At 53.6% G+C, this 22,094-nt stretch overlaps 7 protein-coding genes across 7 annotated transcripts; 3 read left to right on the top strand and 4 right to left on the bottom strand.

The window, feature by feature from the left end:
* Positions 1-270: 270 nt before the first annotated feature.
* BZA05DRAFT_385957 (histone-fold-containing protein) lies at positions 271-1,516 on the top strand. Its single transcript, XM_051482454.1, has 4 exons — positions 271-468; positions 564-720; positions 773-918; positions 1,040-1,516. The coding sequence occupies exons 1-4, from the start codon at positions 391-393 to the stop codon at positions 1,070-1,072; spliced, it is 414 nt and encodes a 137-aa protein (XP_051343849.1). The 5' UTR covers positions 271-390; the 3' UTR covers positions 1,073-1,516.
* A 2,667-nt stretch (positions 1,517-4,183) lies between these two features.
* BZA05DRAFT_433472 (uncharacterized protein) lies at positions 4,184-5,001 on the bottom strand (the record flags this gene model as incomplete). Its single annotated transcript, XM_051486264.1, has 2 exons — positions 4,184-4,673; positions 4,746-5,001. The coding sequence occupies 2 exons, from the start codon at positions 4,999-5,001 to the stop codon at positions 4,270-4,272; spliced, it is 660 nt and encodes a 219-aa protein (XP_051343848.1). The 3' UTR covers positions 4,184-4,269.
* Positions 5,002-6,885: 1,884 nt separating this feature from the next.
* BZA05DRAFT_385953 (NADH dehydrogenase 1 beta subcomplex subunit 9) lies at positions 6,886-7,945 on the bottom strand. The gene is made up of 4 exons (XM_051482453.1): positions 7,792-7,945; positions 7,584-7,716; positions 7,438-7,516; positions 6,886-7,345 (listed from the first exon to the last, which is right to left on the bottom strand). The coding sequence occupies exons 1-4, from the start codon at positions 7,815-7,817 to the stop codon at positions 7,272-7,274; spliced, it is 312 nt and encodes a 103-aa protein (XP_051343847.1). The 5' UTR covers positions 7,818-7,945; the 3' UTR covers positions 6,886-7,271.
* Positions 7,946-8,080: 135 nt separating this feature from the next.
* Positions 8,081-10,256, top strand: BZA05DRAFT_347739 (dihydrolipoyllysine-residue succinyltransferase). The gene is made up of 6 exons (XM_051481217.1): positions 8,081-8,633; positions 8,702-8,760; positions 8,831-8,902; positions 8,970-9,025; positions 9,105-9,922; positions 10,000-10,256. Exons 1-6 carry the CDS (start codon positions 8,491-8,493, stop codon positions 10,226-10,228), a joined length of 1,377 nt encoding a protein of 458 aa, XP_051343846.1. The 5' UTR covers positions 8,081-8,490; the 3' UTR covers positions 10,229-10,256.
* A 367-nt stretch (positions 10,257-10,623) lies between these two features.
* On the bottom strand, positions 10,624-13,939 carry BZA05DRAFT_385949 (VID27 cytoplasmic protein-domain-containing protein). Its single transcript, XM_051482452.1, has 6 exons — positions 13,471-13,939; positions 13,163-13,385; positions 12,951-13,108; positions 12,555-12,880; positions 11,888-12,498; positions 10,624-11,826 (listed from the first exon to the last, which is right to left on the bottom strand). The coding sequence occupies exons 1-6, from the start codon at positions 13,596-13,598 to the stop codon at positions 10,888-10,890; spliced, it is 2,385 nt and encodes a 794-aa protein (XP_051343845.1). The 5' UTR covers positions 13,599-13,939; the 3' UTR covers positions 10,624-10,887.
* An 852-nt stretch (positions 13,940-14,791) lies between these two features.
* BZA05DRAFT_385945 (armadillo-type protein) lies at positions 14,792-19,850 on the top strand. Its single transcript, XM_051482451.1, has 11 exons — positions 14,792-15,977; positions 16,052-16,124; positions 16,193-16,381; positions 16,471-16,710; positions 16,784-17,009; positions 17,066-17,187; positions 17,249-17,649; positions 17,699-17,957; positions 18,011-18,153; positions 18,205-19,090; positions 19,149-19,850. Exons 1-11 carry the CDS (start codon positions 15,160-15,162, stop codon positions 19,533-19,535), a joined length of 3,744 nt encoding a protein of 1,247 aa, XP_051343844.1. The 5' UTR covers positions 14,792-15,159; the 3' UTR covers positions 19,536-19,850.
* A 1,144-nt stretch (positions 19,851-20,994) lies between these two features.
* Positions 20,995-21,780, bottom strand: BZA05DRAFT_385943 (ESCO1/2 acetyl-transferase-domain-containing protein). Its single transcript, XM_051482450.1, has one exon. It carries the CDS (start codon positions 21,693-21,695, stop codon positions 21,201-21,203), a length of 495 nt encoding a protein of 164 aa, XP_051343843.1. The 5' UTR covers positions 21,696-21,780; the 3' UTR covers positions 20,995-21,200.
* Between the last annotated feature and the right edge of the window lie 314 nt (positions 21,781-22,094).

The raw sequence follows: 22,094 nt of genomic DNA, 5'->3' as shown, positions 1-22,094 counted from the left end.
GAACAACAACAACGCGTTGCGACCAGCCCCAGCTAACCCACCCCGGATGTTTTATCAGCCCCCTCCCCCGAATCCCAGCCGCACCACCCCAATACGGCAAATGCACGTAAATTCCGAAAGAAAACCCTACCAGCAAACCCGCGACGCTTGGCTGGCGTACTCCCTAGTACGCTGCGCACTTCCCAGCACGCACAATCGCGCTGCGTGATGCGACTCCGAGCCCGTTGACACTATAAGAGGGACTGGTCTCCCACGTCGCCCTTTCTCTCCCACCTCCACTACCACAAACTTCTGCCATCCACTCCACCACATCAACCACCACCACAACCACATCCAACCTCAATACCTCCGCAAACCACCCACTTTCAATCCCCAATCCTCACCACCAAAATGCCTCCCAAGCAAGCCGACAAGAAGCCCGCCGTCGCTGGCAAGACCCCGGCTGCTTCCAAGACTACCGAGAAGAAGGTACGATTTCTCCCCCAATCATAACAAACACTTCCGATCTCGACACGTCTCATCAAAATCGAATCCAATTTTTCGCTCACACTTTTCTCGTCTAGGAGTCCAAGAAGCCCGCTGCCACTGGCGAGAAGAAGAAGCGCACCAAGACCAGAAAGGAGACCTACTCTTCCTACATCTACAAAGTCCTCAAGCAGGTTCACCCCGACACCGGTATCTCCAACCGTGCCATGTCGATCTTGAACTCCTTCGTCAACGGTATGCGATTCCGATTCCTTTTGGCCCGAACTCGATAACTGATGGTTTCCAGACATCTTCGAGCGTGTCGCTACCGAGGCCTCCAAGTTGGCTGCGTACAACAAGAAGTCGACCATCTCCTCCCGCGAGATCCAGACCTCCGTCCGCCTCATCCTCCCCGGAGAGCTTGCTAAGCACGCCGTTTCTGAGGGAACAAAGGTACGTTTCTCGCCATTCTGACTCGGATTTTCGCACAAAAACAATTCGGTTTCCGAGTGGTTTTTTGTCGGAATTTTCTGGGCTCCACATCCGATCATGACTAATTCTTTTTCCTTGATAGGCTGTTACCAAGTACTCCTCTTCCACCAAATAAACGATCAACTTTCCGCTCTGATGTACGGCACTTTCGCCTTTTGTTCTCACATTTCTATACGCGTTTGATCGCGTATTGATTTGGGAAATGAACGAAGTAGGTTGTGTTGGGCTGCAAAGTTTTAATGTTTTCGGGTCTTGGATGGAGGTTTCTGTTTTGCTGTGCATTCATTCATGATTTTTGTGTGCGTGTCCAACGAACTAAAACCTTTCTTTTACCTTTACCTTTTTGCGGTTTTTGTTCCTTTTCCGGTTTCTTCACGGTTTCCTGCTCTTTTTTTTGTTTTTTTTTTGTTCACGGGGTCAACGTCGTTCTTCCTTCATTGTACTATAACGGATTGCTGGGTTCGAATTTGAGGGAGTTTTTCTTTATTATTTTGTCTACCGCTCGCTATACTGTCGGTATCGGATAAATTACTAAAAAGGCGCCCTTTATACCACGGCACACATGCCCATTGGGGTTTTCTCGACGCGTCGCGTGAAGACAGACAGGTACATAGATTACGCGTGCTCATGCTTTGCTGATTCGGTGATGGTGCGGCGTGAACGCGCGCTTCGTTTATCGATTGCGATTGCGATTGAGATTACCGTGCTGTTGGTGTTGGTGGTCGGACTTGACCTTCTGACGTGCCTACTGCGGCGATCAGTCGCTAGAGTACGGTAGATGAAGACGTTGCTTCTTGGGGTCTTGGGATTGCGATTCGGGCGGGTTTATTATTTTATTTTACGAATGAAATATGACATAGCGTTGGTGATCTTGCACTGTTTGGAGTTCTTTTCGGCGTTTTCGGCGTTTTACTCCAGTACTTGCAGTTTTTTTGCTCGATTTTAACCGACCGGAGTCTTTTTTGATTTTTTTTTGGGGGAGAAAATAATCCTCGAGAAAATAGAGAAAAGATTGCGGTCTCTGCAGCACGAGCGACGGGTGATTCTCGTGTCACCTGTCCCTTGCAGAGTGCGTCAGACTGGGCTCAACAGTTCTGATGGGTTTTTTATTTCTGCATTTGATCAGTGCTTGCCATGGCAGCTCTTGACCTTACCATACCTTTAACCAGGTATTCCGTTGCAGTTCTCAAATTTTTTGTGGTGATCGCAGAAACAATCTCTGCGGAACGAGCGACGAGTGACCTACCGTGTCCTTGTCCCTCCCTCGCTCGCAGACAGACAGTTTCTGGAGCTGCGGACTTCGTATATAGGGGAGTCTACAGTGGCAGTTGCGGTCTCTGCGGAACGAGCGACGAGTCTGAAGTTTCCCCCCCGAAACCCAGACTTGTCCCTCGCAGAGGAGGAGTTGTGGACTGGACTCGTCTGGCTCCAGGCTCCTCGGCGATAGTTAACGAGGCCCTGGTTGGGAGACTGAAAGTTTAAAGTTTGAACTTGCGGTCTCTGCGGAATGTGCGACGAGTGATCTGTAGGTAACGCCCTTCTCGCCCAATTCGCACCTCCGCTCAAGCTTACAGTCGAGTTTTACTCTAGACGTCACTTGTCCCTCGCAGAGGAGGAGTGGTGGACTGGACTGGCTCCGGGCTCCTCGGCGATAACGAGCATCAAGAAACGCCGGAGTTGGGAGCAGCGTGCTGGGGGAGCCACAGTATAGTTGTGTGGTGGGATCGATCTCGAGACTGCGTGGTTTCTTTGTATATTCTCAAATGTATAGTACAAAGACAGCCCTGGCTTGGAGACTTGGAGTTTGAAGTTTGAGTTTCAACCTGCGGTCTCTGCGGAATGCGCGACGAGTGATCTGTAGGTAACGCCATTACAGCCCAATTCGCACTCTGCTCAAGCTCACAGTCGAGTTTTACTCTATGTAGATGTCACTTGTCCCTCGCAGAGGGGGTCTTAATCACCCCGGCGATTGTACTGAGTAGAAGGGGGTCTTGGATGGATGTATGTACGAGGCTGCGTACCTATCGTCTCTGTGGATGATGCTCATGTCTGGATGAGCCGTTAGGTACTCTGAACTTGAAATTGTGGTCTCCGCGGTACCCTATGAGCGACGAGTGATCTGAATGTAAGTAACGGCCACCCCGTCGATTTACCCCCATCCCCGGCTGTTCGCTCACAACCGCTGCTTATAGTAGATATCACTCGACCCTCACAGAGTGGTAGTTAGTGGTGGGTCTGGTTCCTCAGCACCAACAGCTAACGGCAGGACGTCGAGCTTGCCGTACTAAGTGCAGGAAAATATCGAGGGTGTTTGGTGGTTGTAGGGGAGCAATGCCGAAACAAAGAACACCGCGCACGAGACAGTATCGATTTCAATCACGAGGACGAGAACGAGGATCACTGCCGACGTTTATATAGTAGAAGGGGCTTGGTTTCACCGTACTATTACTATCACTTTCATCGTAAGGTCGCTCAGGTTCTGTGTTCATAGCATATCATTCATGTATCGAGTGACGAGCAAGCAACAATTCCATCACAACATTTTTTTCTTCTTCGTCCAGTAAAGTGACGCACAGCGGTGGTGGTGTCGATGCCATTGTGCACGTAACTAAATTCATCATCGTATGAGTTTTCAACTCCATCACCAAGCCTGATACCTACACCTATGGTATGATGAACCAAAAGCCGGTACCTTACTGCCCGCCCGCCACAGCATACCGTACGATTGCCGATGTCACAGTCACCAAGTACGGAACACCTCAAGGCTTAAGATACTTCTGCATCCACCAGTGTAAATTCTCGTAAGTAAAGCAGCCCGCTAAATAACAACATTTGTGCGCCCAGTCTCCCAGTAGTTCTCCCGAGTCTCAAACGAATCGCACTGTACTGTACTAAAGGTACTCCCGAACCGAATCCCGCTTGCTTGCATGGCTGCGTATCGAACCCAAGCAATTAGAGAAAAGACAAGTAAAAGACAAGTAAAAGACAAGTAAAAGACAAGTAAAAGACAAGTAAAAGACAAGTAAACGCAGAAGAAACGCAGAAAGTAAAGTGCTCAAGTGAAAAGAAAAGAAAAGAAAAGAAAAGAAAAGAAAAGAAAAGAAAAGAAAAGAAAAGAAAAGAAAAGAAAAGAAAAGAAAAGAAAAGAAAAGAAAAGAAAAGAAAAGAAAAGAAAAGAAAAGAAAAGTAAAGTGGGATGGAAAGGTAAACCCCATCCTGTCCTGATCATCGACAAAATGCAAGCAGAAATCAGCGCGCGCGCTCTCTCTTTCTGTGTGTCTCTCACACACTATCCCGCAGAGTAATCGCACATTACTCCTCCTCATCCGAAAACTCATAACTAACCACCTTCTTAGTCTTCGCCTTCGCCTTAGTCTCCGTCTTGGTCTCCTTCTTGGTCTCCATCTTCTCCCCCGTCTTCTTCTGCACACTCTTCACCGGCTCCTCCACGACATTCGGCGCAATGTTTGGGGCAATGGCGTTAGTCCGACCGCTGACCCTGCGCCCACTCTTGCCGTCCCACACGCTTCCATGCGACGCCAATATCTCGCTCGGAATATTGTACAGCCCGTCCTTACCCTCCCAACTACCCGTCGACCTGCGCGGGATACGAGATTTAGTCGACTTCTCTTTTGGGGGTGGGGGTGGGGGTGGGGGGGTTTCGGCCGGCGGAGGATGCGAAAGCGGCGAGAGGACCAGGCTGCGGCGGGGACGGCCTGCGGCGGGAGTTGTAGTTGAAGTTGCAGTCGCGGGGATGGGGCTTTGGATGACGACTGTTGGCTTCGTACTGCTGGTGGCGGTAGTCTTCTTGCTGGAGCGGGAGGTGGGGATCTTGGAGGTGGTGGGGGTGGTGGTGTTGGCTGCCGGAGTTTCTGGGATTTCATCTTCAGCAACAGCGACAGCAGTTTTCTTGCCGCCGGAAGAGCGGGTTTGACGTGCTGGTTTGCTGGTGGCCGGGGTGGCAGCGTCAACTTCGACCTTGGTGACTTTACGCCGAGTGGAGGTGGTGCGCTGTAATATCGCTTTCCTGGCAGCAGGTGTCATCGTGGAGGGAGGAGGTAGTAGTTCCGGTGATGCTATTCTTTGGGGTGTCCCTTGCACCTCATCCCCTCCCACGACGGCGACGGCTTTGAGCTTTCTACGCCGGGGCGAGGTAGTGGTCGGCAGTGGCGGAGACCTCCTCGTGGCTGCAGTTTTGGTAGCTGGCAGCCCAGGAGATCCCGGGGTCTCAGGTATCTCTTGGTTCTTGTCCACGGCTGTGCGGCGAGACGAATTGGTGCGTCGTGGAAGTGATTTCTTGGGAGTCGGAGTCTTGGAAACTACTGGCTCCAGGATATCTGGATGCATTTCATCCTCCTCGACCGTTTTGTTCTTTATTCGACGAGAATAGGAGCTGGTCTTCTTCAAATTTGGCGTCTCTTCAACCTCCGAAGCCTCCGATGTCTCGATGACCGCCCTACCGGCTTTACGAAGCGACGATGGGCTACCCGGTGGTAGCAATGTCTTCCGCGAAGTTGCAGCTTTGATTTTAGTAGCAGTAGGAACTGGAGTGTCATGGTTGACACTCTTCGTCAAACGTGGCTCGGCCGGAGTCTTCTTCTGGGCCGTCGAGCTCTTCACGGCAGAAGCGATGGGAGCAATGGCAGGAGTTTCCGGAATCTCTGGCGCACCCCTCGTCTTCCTAGTGGTACGTGGGGACGTGACGGGAACTGGAAGCGACTTCTTTTGCGGAGGAGACACGGGTTCGACATCGACAAAGTTGTAGATATCTGTTTCATCGAGGGTCTCTTCACCCCGGTTTCTCTTCCGGGAAGATGTAGCGGGCTCCGGTGGTGGAGGCTTCTTCTGAGTGGAGGTCTTCGAGGTGGACGTTGGGATCTTCGAGTTTGAAGCTGGAGATTTCATTGTGGTAACCGGGGAGGACCTTGAGCTCGACTTGAGTCGAGAAGATGATCGTGTTTCGGGCAGTGCAGTCCCCATCGTTGGAGTGTCGTATGTAGTTGATGCTTGCTTCGCGGACCTGGTAGCAGGAGTCTCTTCCGTAGCTTGGGTCGGTCTCGCAGATCTCGCAGATGGGGTTCTCGTGGTGCTCGATCCTGTAGCTCTTGACAGGTAGGGTGCTCTTGAAGTGATTTTCGGAGTCTCCGCCGGCGCTGTGTTGGCATTCGTCTTTCTCCGCTTCTCTGGCGGCGGAGCTGATTGGATTTCCTGTTGAGCCGCGTCGACGTCCTCCATTTGCGCATGCACACCTGCATCTGCTGACAGAGGCACGTCGATATCCATTGACGACGACTCGGGCAACGACAATTTCTCATGCTGCTCCATTGCTTGCCCAAGAAGCGACTTTCTCTTCTTAGCGGATGGTAGCTTCTCTGTCACGACCTTCTTCATCTCGGGCGCAGCGGTGATGGGTTCTTCCTCACGAGCACGTTTTGCAGTAGCTCTAGCTTCTCCTTCCTCCGTCTCCCTCTCCAATTGAGCAGCCGCCGGCTCGCCAACAAACGTCTTCCTCACCATCTCCCGTCCCTTCTCCTCTACCTTCGGCGGCAGCAGCACATGTCTCTGTAGTATCGGAACCGGCCTCGGCAGCGCAGTCGTCGTAGACCCAGCACCGAATCCGGAGAGCACACTATACCCACCGACGGGTTTCTTTGCCTGGGGACGCGAAGACTCGTAAGCAGCCGTGATCGTGCGCGGAACGGGCGAGGTGTGCAGGAGCTTGTCGAATGCGGCGTTTGGTTTGAAGCGTGGGGCGGGGGGACCAGGAGGTCGAGGAGGTGGCTGCATGGAGCAGAGGTTTTTGTTGGGGTTGTGCGAGGTCGAGGAGTTGGTCGAGGTGCTGGGTGAGAATGGTGATGCGGAGGAGGAGCGGCCGACGAGCGGGATTGGTGGGCTGAGGGTGTCGAAGGCGCTGCGGAGGGGGGCGGGGGTCGGCATTCTTGGATGCGGGTGCGACAGGCCTCGGCGGGGAGAACGTTTCGAGGGGGGGTCGTGGTGCCGCGACGTCGTTCTTTATGATCGTTCTGGCCGTGGCTGTTGTCGTGCGACGCGGAGAGTGCTAGCATGTTCTGGTATGTAGCGCCTCGCGAGGGTTGTGGGCGAGGCTCTCCTCCACCACACTACTATACACCCCGGGTTGATCCGAACGAGCACGTACAACAAATTCATATCTCACTCGACGTGTGGAAGAAGACGATATCTAGAGGAAGGAAGAACAAGATCAAAGATTGGTTGTAATTCTCCATTGCTGGCAACCAGTTTGCGAGTGCTATGTAGTATATACACCAGCGCATCCACTCTCCTACAGTCCTCACCTAGAGCGCATCGACCATCTCCTTGGGCGGAGGGGTAAAGAATGGCGCCGGCATGTTTCGCTCGTACTTGGAGCCTGTGGCGCAAATATGCATGTTAGATCGAGAACCCCCGCGCGTTGGTGTTTGGGAGGCGGAGTAGGAGGGGAGAGGGATGGCGAGAGCGTACCTCCGGGAGCTGTCGGGGCAACGTAGGGGTCGGGGTGCTTCCACTTCTGGAGCGTCTTCTCGGTCTCTTGGAGGAGTTTCTGGGAGCAGAGTCGAGTGTCAACGGATGTCCGACGGGAACGCAGAGGACGGGGCGGGGAGGGCTACGCTGAGCTGGCGAGGATCGGTCACGTCCCGGTTGGCCTCGAACATGTCGCGGATGTTCAGCGCCTGCACACGCCAAAGGTCGCGACGAACGGTCCAGTGCAGCGACGTGTTGAGTGCCCGCCGGTAGAGCGACCTGTCGAGCCCGCACCCGTGAGATTAGCATCGCTTCGCTGGAGGCACGGCTGCAGGATTGGGATGCGATGTATACATCACGGCAGATCGTGTAGCGGACATCTTGCGGGTCGGCGTGGTCGTAGGTGTGATCGTAGGTGTGGCGAGTGATAGCTTTAGCTGGACGGGGGGTTGGAGGGGGGTCTTGATTCTTGACGGGATCTAGCAGCAGTGACGATTGGAGATTGTTGCGGCTCTTTCTCTCGTCTAGTTACGCTTGGCTCGGCTGTCACAGGGTGGCCTGGCTGAGTAATGCCTTGATGCACAGCTCTCCCCACCTGCCCGCGATCATCAGGGTCATGCGGAATGTCTATCCAGCAGACAGAGTCTGCCCAACAACAACTGTTTTTGAGATTGAATGAAGTCAGAACAGCAGCCGAGTGAGCGGCCATGCTCTTCCGTTCCGCTCCCCTCTTCGGGGCATTCTCTTTGATTTTCTTGACGTCTCCCTCATCATCGGCTGCAACTCGGCATCATCGGGTAGTTGATCCGCGATATTTTTTCCGGTGAACCCAGCACTGCCAGCCTACCCAGCACCGCCAGCCAACCCAGCGCTGCCAGCCAACCCAGCTTTGCCTGTTTCAACGGCGTCTATAAGCCTCATCTCAACCTCTCCCGTATCCCCGTAGCCATTCGCTCCCGCATCATACAAACACCCCATCCCCCACCCTCCCACACACCCTACCATTAAACCACCACCGCCACCCCGAAAACCACCTCCACACCGCAAGCAATCATGGCCTCTAGACTCGCCGTGCGACGTCTTCCTACAATCAGCACTCGCTGTCTGAGCTCGCGGGCAGTAGCTCCGGCCGTCCGCTCGTTCTCGAATGTTGCCGTCCGCTCTCCTTCAAGCACACTGATCTCTGCGGTCTCGAGGTAACTTTCGCTGATCCCCCTCGCCATCACTCACTCATTTCCCTTCCATTTACTAACACCTCACACAGGAAATCGGAACGCTTCGTCAGCGCCGCCTCGATCCTGCGTGTCCAGACTCGGTCGTATGGTACGCAAAACGAAAACATCCGCAACCCTGCCTGACGACCCAAGCTAACATGCACTTTGCGCACACGCAGCCGAAACAATCGTTAAGGTCCCCCAGATGGCCGAGTCCATCTCGGAGGGCACCCTGAAGCAGTTCTCAAAGAGTTTGTTTTGCCCTGTTCCGACAGTGGGTATGCGGGATTTATGCTGACGGGCTTGTCTTCACTACAGAGGTTGGAGAGTTCGTGGAGCAAGATGAGGAGATTGCTACTATTGAGACCGACAAGGTGCGTTTTCTGTGGAACTTTGATACTTGCTTGCTTGCTCCCGCGGAGTGGCCGCTAACTGATGATGATGATGGTACAGATCGACGTCGCCGTGAACTCCCCCGAGGCCGGTGTCATCCTTGAGTTTTTGGCGAACGAGGAGGACACAGTAGTTGTCGGGCAGGACCTTGTCAAGATCCAGCCTGGCGGCCGCCCCGAGGGAGGCGAAAAGCCCGCCGTCGAGGCAAAGGAGGAGGTCAAGGGACCCGCCGAGCCCAAGAAGGACTCTGCCCCCGCACCCAAGAAAGAAGAATCGGCACCCCCGGCGCCCAAGCAGCAGCAGCAGCAGCAGCAGCAGCAGTCCAAGCCTGCCGCGCCGGCACCCAAGGCCGCCGCACCCGTCCCCACCTCCAGCGGCGACAAGCCCTTCGGCAACCGCGAAGAGCGCCGCGTAAAGATGAACCGCATGCGGCTGCGCATCGCCGAGCGCCTGAAGGAGTCGCAGAACACGGCGGCGTCGCTCACCACCTTCAACGAGATCGACATGTCGGCGCTCATGGAGATGCGGAAACTGTACAAGGACGCGGTCCTCGAGAAGACCGGCGTCAAGCTCGGCTTCATGAGTGCCTTCTCGCGCGCCGTCATCAAGGCTATGGAGGACGTCCCCGCCGTCAATGCCTCCATTGAGGGCCCTAACGGCGGCGACACTATCGTCTACCGCGACTACGTCGATATCTCCGTCGCTGTCGCGACCCCGAAGGGTCTCGTCACCCCCATCGTCCGCAACGCTGAGGGCCTCGACATGATCGGCATCGAGGCGGCGATCGCCGAGCTCGGAAAGAAGGCGCGCGAAGGAAAGCTCACCATCGAGGACATGGCCGGCGGAACGTTTACCATTTCCAACGGAGGCGTCTTTGGGTAAGCCTCCTCCCCCCCTCCCCCCCTCCCCCAGTTTCACCCCCCCTCCCCCCAGTCTCACTAACAACCGACCCCAGCTCCCTCTTCGGAACACCCATCATCAACCTCCCGCAGACGGCGGTGCTGGGGCTGCACACGATCAAGGAGAAGCCCGTAGCCATCAACGGCGAAGTCAAAATCCGTCCGATCATGGTTGTCGCGCTTACCTACGACCACCGTCTGCTCGACGGAAAGGAGGCCGTCACGTTCCTCGTCAAGATCAAGAACTACATTGAGGACCCCCGGCGGTTGTTGCTCGGTGTTTAAGTTATTTCTACTTCAGGGGACGGGGAGGAGGGGGGGAATGAAGGGGGAATGAAAGGAGGAGGGGGGTGAAGGGGGTTTGATTTTTGCTATGTTGCATTTTCTTTTTTTTTTCTCGTTCTCGGTTGGGTTCGACTGGGTGTTGTTGTATTACCAGCGGTGTTTGGTATAGGTACAGGGCAAGCATGGCAATGGTATTGAGATGAGATGAGATGAGATGAGGTGAAGAAAGATGTGCGTGGGCGAGGGGAGGGGAGGGGAGGGGAGGTGTACTTTAGGTGTGGTGTGAAGTGTTGATGATGGGGGGAAGGTTGCGTTTTGATTTGTTTTCACGCACGATGCCTGAAGGATACATATCAGATGTGTAGGTTAGGTGTATGGCGGTCGGACGGTCCCGTTCCATTCATCATCATACCCATACCCATACCCTATCCATTCATCATCATACCCATACCCATACCCCATCCATTCCATCCATTCCATTCCAATCCATTGAAGTAGAGTACCTAGCGGTTAAGGGGAAAAGAAGAACAATTTCAACGAACGTTAAAAGCACAGCCAGCGGAGTAGTAAACAGCACACAAATTGAACGCCCGCACAAATCCCCTCCAGATTCCCCTTCCCCTGCCCACGCCATATCCAGATCTAGGTAGCTGGTTTACTTAGTAAGGACTATCAACGATCGCATTTCTATTCCTCAGCTGCCTTACGGGGGTGCTGATGCTCTCGCGCGACGGCTTTGAGAACGTCTGTTTGCGGACCATGTCGACCTCGTTGGCGAAGGCGACGACGACGGACTTATCGGAGCCAAAGCGGAAGTTGTCAGCCTTGACCTCCTCCTGGTAGCGTTTGATCTGGTAGGGATCGCGCTTTCCGGCCAGGGCGCGCTTGAGGTTCCAGGTGACGACGAAGGGCCCGGTAGAGGTGATGATTGCCGTCTCGTTGGCGTCTACGCCCGTGTTGAACTTGGCGGTGGTGAAGGAGAGCGGCGATTTGGTTTCCGCTTGCATTTGCGCCACGTGCATGGGGTTGAGGGTGAGGCGGCGCGGCTTGGGCTTCTCGTCTTTCGGGAAGGCTTTTTGGAAGCCGAGCTTGCCCTCGTTTTTACCGGTCTGGAGGGTGTCGATGAGGAGGAGGTAGGTTTTGCAGGTGGCGAGGACGTAGCGGCCGTTCTTGGAGACGTCGAGGCCATCGATAGCCTCACCGAGGGCAGGAAGGAGCGTCTTTGCGTTGATGCCCAGGCGGTCGAAGAGACGGATATCACCCTTGTTGGAGGCAACTGCGATGTAGCCGTTTTCGGTTGTGGCGGCGGCGGAGAAGTCATTCTTGGTGACGTATTGCTTGAGCTCGGAATCGACAAGTTTGTCGCCGGAAAGACGTGGGTCGATGCGGAAGAGGGCGTTGTTGGATAGTCCGAGGAATGTCTTCTCACCTGTCATCTGAGAGAACTTTTTCTCTGGTGCGAAGACTTTGACTGGGATGTCGTCGTGAATCTTCCAATCGTCGACGACCTTGCCGTACTCGAGGTCCATACGGTATAGATTGTGAGGGTTCGTCTCGTCCTGCATGATCATGCTGCTGTCGCCCTCGTGAAGCATCACCTGAAAGAAATATGCATTAGACGACGATCACTATTGCTACACAGCTGGTTGCTGAACTCACCTTGGAAGGCACAAATCCCTTGCCCTTGGGCGTTTTAACACTGTTGATGGTGGTGGAAAACTCTAAACCGTTATCACCAACGTGCTTGAAAACGCCAATCTTGTTTCCACGGACGACAAAGCTCCGATCATGCTTGAACCCGACGGCCAACTGGCTGTTCTCGTCCCCATCGTCATTGATGTTGCGCACATGCTTATCGTCCTCATCCTCGTCAGTGTCGTACTCCTCGCTCCGACTGCCTTCATCGTCCTGAAGCTGCTCTTCGTCCTCATTCTCATACTCATAGAACTCGTCTTCATCGGCCTCTTGCGGCGCATCGTCCATGGTGAGATCGTTGAACGCATCCATGACGTACTCGCGGTCCTGGTCTTTGAATTTGGCCCACTTCTGCTCGTTCAGCTGTTCCCAGAGCGCGCGCATCAAGCCCTCCTGGAAGCGCTCCTCAGTCTCGTAATCCTTGAAGCGGAGAAGCCACGAGAAGGCGGAGCCATTCTCGAAGTCGTACTGGTTGAAGATGAACGATAGGTATTCGAAGTTGAACACAGGGTTGATGTCTGCGATCACGGGTATTCCAACATGAGCCTGCTCAGGACCCTCAATCTGTAACCAATCTAGAATCCACTCGTCAGTTGGAACGATCGAGTTTGCTCCAGACAGAATAGCTTACACTGCCACTTCCCCACCTCGCTGACAACCGCTGTAGCCTCGGAGTCTTGGAGCACGAAGGTTCCGCTTGCAAGATCAAAGAGATGCAACTCCGCCTTCTCCGTACAGAACACATCCAAGGCCTCAGGGGCGGACTTTGTCTTCGGGGTGACTGTGGCGACAACCTCGGGAGTCACCGTTTCCGGTTGCTTCGGTCTCCTAGTGTTCCTAGCGGGAGCAACGGGGGCAGCGGGGGCAGCGGGAACTTTGGATGCACCAACGGGCGACCCAGCATTTGAGGTATTGGGCGGAGTGGCCACCGGTGAAGCTGGGGGAATCGGACTATCCCTAATGGATCAACCACACCGTCAGTTCCCATCATCCACGCCGAGTAGTGTCTCGAGTTGGTAGCACAAACGTGAAGATGAACTGGTTCAACTCCTTCTCGGTGGCGGTCTCGTAGCTGCGCTTGTACTTGCGCTCGAACTGGCACTGCATGGAAACAACCTCGAATGTCTGGATCGAGCTCGGCTGAACGGTCGTATCGCAAACGAACTCGTAGACGTCGCCTGGGTCCTGCAGACACGATCAGCACCAATGCCTCCGGTATCAGCTCGCTATTTTTCTTACACCGCTCAAGTCTCGCCATGCGAACACAGCGTGGCCGTCCCTCACGGCCGATCTCATGTGCAGACTCTCGTCCAACAAGAAGGTCTTTTCGTCCCTGGTGTCATCCGAGTCCTCGGCATCATCGATCAACTGCTCCTCACCCTCTTCGAAGGCGCGCTGGATGACAAGCTGGTAGTGATACTGGGTCGACGTCCGTCGGATGGTGGCTTGCGCATCTTTGAATCTGTATCGTAGGCGCAAAACACATCAGTCACGTAGGGTTTGGGGGAAGAGACATCACCAATACTAGAATATTGTATTCCACTTACATGCACTCGCTATATCCCTTCACGGAATGCGGCCGGACAATATACAGCTGTCCCTGGTCGAGCTGTATGATATCCTGCTTCGTCGAGTCGCCAAAGACGAACTTCCCCAGATTCCTGAGGACGAACATGGCTTCGCTTTACGGTGTCTTTCTGTATGTCTGGGAAGGTTCGTACGCGTATGGAGGAGAAGAGGGGTCGAGGTGAAGTGGATTGGTTTGGGTCTCAGAGTGGCTCTTTGTAGTTGGGCGGTTTGATGCGGTGCAGACAGACGCGGGGCAAGCGAAGCGATCACAACAAAGGTTAGCACATACCTCTAAAATTGCGCCACAAACGTCAGTGGTTGCTGGTGGGTGGGTGTGGCTGGCGAACTCGAGTGAGCCACTGTCTCAAGTCTCTGGCTCCTTGTGGCCAATCGAATGGCTTCAACTTTAACCGGCCACCGTACCAATAGAGTTATAATATCTCCAGGATTCTCAGTGTATGACTCTTTCTCCATCTCCGAATTACTCATATCTCCCCTGTCCCGTCTTAGAGTTACCGGAATACTGTTGGTGTGTTTCGGACCGGGCAGGCTGCCGCGCAGTACGGTACCTAGGGCACGGTGAATGCGCTTCAGCCATGGATCTAATCTTTGATCCAATCACCTGGCTAGTGGACAGTGCTGTGGACCACGGCGGCGCCCACGACGGCCGCTCATCTCGATGTCGGCTCTCGGACACATGCTGGAACTAGCTCCTACCCAGCATCCGTCGTGTCGCAATACCGTAGACATTCACCATGATTGGATTTCGCTGTACCAGGTGAAACGATGATGGCTCCCGCCACAGTTTTCACGGTTGATCGCGACGGTATTATAAGGACAATCACGTCGTTCGCTCGCTCGGCCTTAGCGGAATATCGAATGACTGTACTTAGAGTAGTTATCGGTCGACAGGATGCGTCCAATGGCATAGGTATCCTCTCATCCGATGGTCCATAGTACAGTACCTAATTTGTTTGCAGTGAGGAACTCCGCGCCACAGTGTGGCGCTATGCGGCGCTTTTGACGGGGCCCAGAATCACCGCCGCGGAGTCCAGCAGAAAGGTGACCGCCCCAGATCAACAGCCCGAGGGAGCAGAGATGCCTGCTCGATCCCGTCGGCTGGAGCTCCGCAGAGACACCTCCCCCGCTCAGCGATCCCTTGTGCTCCGATCCGGCCTTGCGCAGCGCAATAGTCTCCGCTCAAAGTCTCAAGCTCGCCAACCCCTGCAACCCATCCTATTGGGCTCCGCACGCGTGTTGTCCCGCTTTTGAAAGTCTTCTCCACTTCTCTGACCCCACCCCCCCCATAACTCGCGTCTCCCGGAAAGCTGCCAACTCGAACCCGCCAACTGCCTCCCACGCAAACCGAACCCCCTGGAATCACCAATCGCCATCCATCGCGCTTCATTCCTTCATCCCTTGATTCTTCACAAAAAGGAAAAAAAATACCCATTCACCCCGAACCCGCGCATCCCGTCATTAATCGTCAGAAATCCGAAGCCGCCGCCGCCAAAGCTCTAGAACCTATAAACAGCGCCGTGCTCAGTGCAACCCCACTCGACCAGCCCCACTCAACCCCCCATCTTGCCCCGTGCCTAGGTCGCTTTACGTTCTCCGCGTCGTACCCTTTTTCCGTCACAAAAGAATCCCGCCCTTCTCTCGATACCATGAACGGTGGTGGTGGTGCATCTGCTGCGCCAACGACGGAAAACGGTGCCGGAGGTCAACAGTCGCAGCCCCTACACCAGCTCAAGCAAGCCTTACATATCGTCTACAGCCCGCAGTCGAGCAACGATGACCGGAAGCAGGCTGGAGCCTTCCTAGAGGCTGCAAAGAGCGAAAAGGAAGCGCCGTTCCATGGCTTCAAACTCGCGCACGATAAAACCCTGGAACCGGTAGTGAGACATTTCGGCCTGCTGCTACTGGAGAATGCGATCCGGTACTCCTGGCCTGACTACACTGTCACCGAGAGCATTACGGTTAGAAACTGGATCTTGTCCCTGGCCGAGAATATCGACAACAACGACCCAGTCTACCTGAGGAACAAGATCGCGCAACTCTGGGTGGAGGTGGCCAAGCGGATGTGGGATAATGAATGGCTGGATATGGACGAGTTGCTGGTGAGACTTTGGGACAATGCCGCAAGACAACCAAATGCTGCACAGAGGGACCTCGTACTATTCATTCTGGAAACGTTGGTAGATGATGTCTTCAACCGTGAGGATTCGGTAGCTGGGTTGAGGAATACACCGTTGAGCAAAGCCTGTTTTGACGTCTTCACGCCTCTGAGTGTCTTCGATACTTATTATCCTCAGAGAGAACCAAGCACCGTGACACGCCGCGGAGACGATGGTTGGCTCGTGAGACTTGTCCGTCTGCTGGATGAAGCCCTCGAGGCGGGTGTGAACAAGGATTCCGAGGCGGAAGCATGCTCCATCAAGATTCTGAGCGTACTGAAGGCTTGCATGGGATGGTCCATACCAAAGTGCGCATGCGCCACCCCTGACCGTCTTTTCCTGTGAATTTACCCATAGCTGACCATGAGATTGCTTTCCCTAGGGCTGTATCCGCATCTAAAGTCGTCGAAACCGTCGGGAGATCACTGATGGTTGAGAGTACGGCAGTACAGATGGTAGATACCCGGCTCACCTAGTCCACCATCTCCTTTTCTCCTCCGCACTTCAAAAGCTGATGGTACAGATCGCCACAGAGTGTCTTCACACGCTTTTTTCAAAGCCTTTTTTCGAGGATGATGACTTTCAGAGCCTTGTCTGCCCAATGTATCATTCTCAGACTGTAGACCTTCTAAAAAACATCTTCAATTGGGTACGAGTTGATGCAAGCGACATTGACGAAGAACGGTATCTGTTCCTGAAGAAATTTTCCGAGGTAGACAGTTCCATGTGATTGCGACTGTCGTGGTGGAAGAGCAGATGAGGAAGTCCCAGAGAAAGCTGACCTGGTAACTTTTCTCACAGATGATTGCCAACCTCGGGGGTTTTATTGAGGATCGGGCTAACTCGCTACCAAATGAGCTCGATTTGCCTGGTTTCCTCAACTTAGCCTTCCTGATCTCCAGCCACGACAGTCTTGCGATATCTATCCCGGCATTGAATCTCTGGACTAAGATCCTTAGGTCGGAGACTCTAGGCCAGATTGATGTCGTACAGCCTTTCACCGCTCAGCTATTGGAACTGGCAACTTCCAGGCTGATCAGGGTGTGTATTTTATTCCTCGCCCTCAAGATCGCGAAAATATTAAACACAACATTGCTGATTGGTGACATTTCAGTACGAAAATATGGAAGAAGACAGCAAGATTCCCAGTGTAGTATTCCTCAATGAAGACCTGGACACGATTCCGGAGCGCCATGCATTCCTAGGGAACTACAGACGCTTCTGCAGTAGTATAGTGGAGAGCATCACTAGACGGAGACCCTTCGAAGCGTTCCCTTTCATAATGGGCAATGTCGATAACACTCTCGGCTCGCTTTATGCATCGGAACCACCGTTTGCCTGTAAGATACGCAATTCTACAACGTATGGCTGTCGTCTAATCTGTTTCATTATGTAGTTGACCGGTACAAGAAGAACTCTATGGAATTCCTACGGGTGGATTCTCAGTTTTCTGTTGTTGAGGCTGCACTCAAAGGCTACATGAAATGGGCTGACAATAATGCGCTCGAGCCCGTACTGGTAAGTTTGATCGAAACGTATGTACTTCCTTTGGACTTTAGTGGGTTAACCTGCCGTATAGGACAACAACAAGGAGCCCCTGGAACGGAACCTGGAAACCTGGTGTGAACAGCTTCTGGCCAAAATTTTTGAGGATCCAATGATAAAACGACGAGTTATCCAATTGATGGTTACCTTTTCCACAACAGCCCTTGATAACAGGCCAGATCTCATGCTGAAGATTCTTGAGCACATTCTGCTGACACGACCGGCCGAGTACCCTGCTAACCATGGTTACACGGATGCGCTCAAAGAACTCATGAACATCTGCACGACGGAGATTCAACGGTTAGCGATGAAGATGCCAGATCATCTCATGGTCGTTTACGATCAGCTGCAGAGCAAGATCAACGAGATTGCTGCGGGTGATGGCGTCGACGACCGGACGAAGATCGCTTTTCATACATTCCTCTTCACTATCAAGTAGGTGGGATTTTGTCACTGCCGGAAATCGCGCTGACAGAAGTCATAGCCATCGCACAAAGAACATAGACCCGGAAATACGGAAACAAAGACTCGAAAGTTACATCGTGCCAGTGAAACAAGGCTGGTCAGATCCTAACTTGACGGAGGCTTTGCGGTCTTTCCAAGGGTTCTGTCAACTACTGGGGTTGGACAAAGTTCAGGAATATCTGATATCACGGCGGGTGCATGAGATTCCCGACTTTTCGAACCATCCACTAGATACTGAAGGCCAGGCACTGCAGAACGAGCTCACAGAGAAGTTCAAGGTATGGCTTCACCACCATGTATTCAAAAATAGTTGGTGTGCTTACAATGATAGACACTTCCGATCCGCGCTACAAAGGCATTCATCGCTGTATCCACGGAGAAACTGAAACGCCCGTCAAACGCCTACAATATCTCTTGCAGCTTGTGGCATGATGCGATCCCTATGATCTTGCCGAACTTGTTGAGTTTCATGAGGTTAGTTTCCTTCGATCCTATTGCGTGAGGCGATGTTGACTTGGGCAACAGTAATGCACATGGATTCCATAACCCCCAAAATTGGCAAGGCCTTCCTCTAGAACTTCAGCCAGTCGTGAAGAAGATCCTTACCGATCGGTTTTGGCAAGCCGGTATCTCAACCGGCAGCAGAGACGACTTCTACGAGAATGTAACAAAGACCAAAACAACCATGGAAGGTCTTGCGTCCTCTATCAGGGGCGCCATTCGCATGGTTCGTGAATCGTGTTACTCAATTCTCTGGTGTATGTCGCGGCTTGACGTGCATTTCTACGGGTTGGAGGAGCTTCCCGGGCCTCTTGCTATGGCTCTATTCTCCGATGCGCATGCGCTGAGCTCGCACCAAATGTCGATTTTGCTCAACATGACGCGATACATCATCGATGACTGTCCTGTACCTTATCGACAGCACTTCCTGACACCCCTACTCGCCAGTCTCTTCACCCAAGTTGACGCAAAAGTGAGCGGGGAGTGGAATGAGTTGATCGAGAAAGGACAAATATCGCAAGGTGGAGAGGCGCAGCTGGCCGAGGAGATGAAAGAGGAGAGTATCCTGCGGCAACTCACCTACACGGCGGTATTGATCGTGGCAGGATTGCTGGATCCTCAGCGGCCTGGGGAAACGAACCTCGCAAACGCGAATATGCTGCCCCACCTTGCGCTACCGGAAATGGAGGCGAGCCAGTCAGGAGAACCAACTATGCGGGAATTCATCCTCTCCAGTGATGTTGTCTTGGAGCCGCTCATCCTGTTTTGCACCCACGCCCTGCGCATGCGCGATTCAAGATGTTGTGGTATCATCATTCGCGTCTTTAGGTCTATCGTGCCAGAATTCCGCGCGGACCGTGCGGATATCCGAGAGTTTATCTGCCGTGAAGTGCTGATGGCGGCTGTAGACGTGAGCCCACCTTCCCCCACCTTGCATTTCGACAGAAGCTAATAGCCCCGTTTCATAGTCACTCCATGAAGATTACTTCGTCGATGTCCAAAAGGACCTCGCGCAGTTGATTTCCACCATTTGTCTCCTCTACTCCCCCGCATCACAGACACCCAGGAATCTCCTACTCTCCCTCCCGGGCATCACAGAATCTAAAGTGGACTCCTGTTTTAAGCGCCTAGCGGTAGCACAGAGCACGCGCCACCAGCGAGCGCTATTCTTGGAACTACTGGATGGCCTCCGCGGTGTGCCAATGAGCGAGAAGGGGAAGCTGCCTCGGGCCAGCAAACAACGCGCTGCGGTGGAGAAGGAGAGGAGGTCTCAGCAGCAGCAGCAGCAGCAGAGGTATGCCGAGGAGAGACAGAAGAGCCCAGATTTGGGAGGCGTCGCGGATATGTTCGCGTGATATAGATTTCATGTGTGATTGATTGTTTTCTGTACATTTTCATTTTCCAGGGGTAGTTGGCTGGTAGGGACTGATCACAGACAGCCTTCATAAAGCATACTCCCCCCTATCCTCTTGATTTTTTTTCCTTTTCCTTTTCCATTTGTCGTTTTCCATTTTCAGTTTGTTGAGTTGATGGACATCATGGGCGGATACCTATCACGGGTGATCATAATTGTTGGAGAATGGTAGGGTACTATTATGTTGATGATTATTGTGTACTTTTATAGTAGGGATCTGCTTTGGTCGTAATGGCAATGGCAATGGCAATGGTACTTTCTACCGTGTGTGAAGAATTCGTCATCCAGTGATAATTTATCTATGGTTGGGCGATATTCATTTTGAGTGGCCAAAGCAACGCTAGTGTTTGTGTATCAGTATAGGTATACGCATTTGAACTACCTATCTACATAGACTGCGACCACAGCCCACAGCACTTCCCCACAGCGCTTCTCCCCAACCGTGGGTCCGTGACAGAACAACCATCCCCCTGCGCTTACCTACATACATACACACAACCATCACCTGGTATATATATCCATAGCTATCCTCTCATCTTACCAGTGATACACCAGTAGCTAACTCTATCAAAGTTCCAAAGCCTGTACTCGCCGTCTCGGCCCCCGTACTCTAAACGGTATCTATTGAACTCGTCGTCTCGAGCTCATTCCTCGTCGCATCGCCGCTGCAATCCGACACGATCTGAAACTGCAACTGCAACTGCAGCAATGGCACGCGCAAAGAGTCTGAAGCGTATGATAGAGCTTGGTCGTGCAAGGGCTGCAAGGAGGGCAAGGGCGAAGGAACTAAAAGAGAAGAGAGCTGCTCTTGAGGCCGCAAAATTGGCCGCTTCTTTACCTGCGAGGACTGGCAATGAGGGTGGAGAGGGGGCACAGCTTGCGGGTTCCGGGAATAGTGCTCACCGCCAGAGTGATGGCGTCAAGAAGGGGGGGAGGACGAAAGGGAGCAGCATCAGGTGCCCGGTAAACGCAGATCGAGCAGGATAGCACAAAAGCAGAAAGAACTGAAGGTGGATGCTGTTGGCACTGCGATAAACCGCTAATATAAACGTGGTGAGGCGGTTCTGGAGGCCGATTCGGATGGAGTGGTACATGGAACTCAAGAGCTCACGGAAGGTGTGTAAAGGACATCGACAGGTTGCAGATAAGAATAGAGAGGACATGCAGTAGTCGAAGGCGGTTGGAAGTGTTTTTGTGGATCTCATCTTTTTTTTTGTGCATTCATTGATTGAATGCGAATTTGTGGATCTCCTACTGCTGAGATGTGGTTGTGGAGTGATATTGGATGCAGCCATATGTTGTGTAAATTGTAATAGTTAGCACCGGTCACGCCAATCATGTCAGATGGGCGTTTCAATCGCCAGCGGTCAGTGATGTGAGGCCTGATACGGCTACTGTTTACCCGTGAACTGTGTAGGTATTCGCCAGACTAGTAACATTCCATGATGCCTTCTATGATACGACCAAGGGTACTGGGTATCCCCAAAAGTAAAGTACATCCAAAAGGACCAAAGGACCAAAAACCCAAAAAGTCAACCCCCTACGCAACGCCAAAAGAATCTAAGTTTCCAAACCCAAAAAACCGATGACATCCAACAAGAGACAGTCAGTCCTGCTCCACATAGACTAACCAGCCCTCCCCCCTCTCTCCCTTATCCTCTGTCTCGTCTGTCTCTGCCTTCTCCTTTCCGTTCTCCTTATTCCCATGGACCTCCCTCAACTCCCCCCACCACCCCCTCGCCAACGCCGCACCACTCTCAGTGGGCTGGCTAAACGCAACCAACTCCCGGCCCACCTTCAAACCATAGACAAACTCCTGCCTTGCCTCCTCGAGCAACCTCCTCGCGACGCCCCGCCTCCTCCACTCCCCCGCAGTCCAAATCCTACATACGCCCAGCAGCGCCGGCCTCTCCTCCCCCATGACCACAGCGCCGGACGCGCCTCCGCGCGCCACATAGCCGCGCTGGATCCTCTCCGCGAGGAGAAACCCGACGACCCTACGCGACGAGGAAAAGAGGTATGCCTTCCATCTGCCAGCGCGCCACAGCGCGTCATCTGTGATCTCCGCAGCGCCAAGCTCCGAATCCACGATCTGCAGCATCTCACGGACCTTCCTCTTTTCCGCCGGCGCCGACTCGCCCGTGACCACCGCGACAGAGTCATCCCCCGTCGCCGCCGGCGCCGCGCCCCGCCAGATCACGCGCGAGAACAGCGATGCTGGCGCTTCCACGCCCGCGAGCGACGCGCGGTGGAACCGCGTGTGCACACGCACGTCGTCCGGCGACGACGGGTGGTACGACATCTTGCAGAGCGCGCAGGTGTGGCGGAGCCGCTGTCCGAGGTCGAGGGTGAGCTGGGTTAGTTTTTTGGGCGGGGCGGCAGCGGCGGGGCGGCGCCGCCGGGTGCTGGTCGCGCGCGAGGCTTGCGTGCTGGTCGGCTTGCTGGTTATTACGAAGGGGTGGGGAGGTGCGGGATGTGCGGCTGCGGCGGTGGGAGGCGG

This window comes from Tricharina praecox (assembly GCF_024521635.1).
Source record: "Tricharina praecox strain CBS 144465 chromosome Unknown BZA05scaffold_2, whole genome shotgun sequence".
Classification (NCBI taxonomy): Eukaryota; Fungi; Ascomycota; class Pezizomycetes; order Pezizales; family Pyronemataceae; genus Tricharina; species Tricharina praecox.
Note: the sequence above shows the minus strand (reverse complement) of the source record. Positions and strands in the feature narration are given on the sequence as shown.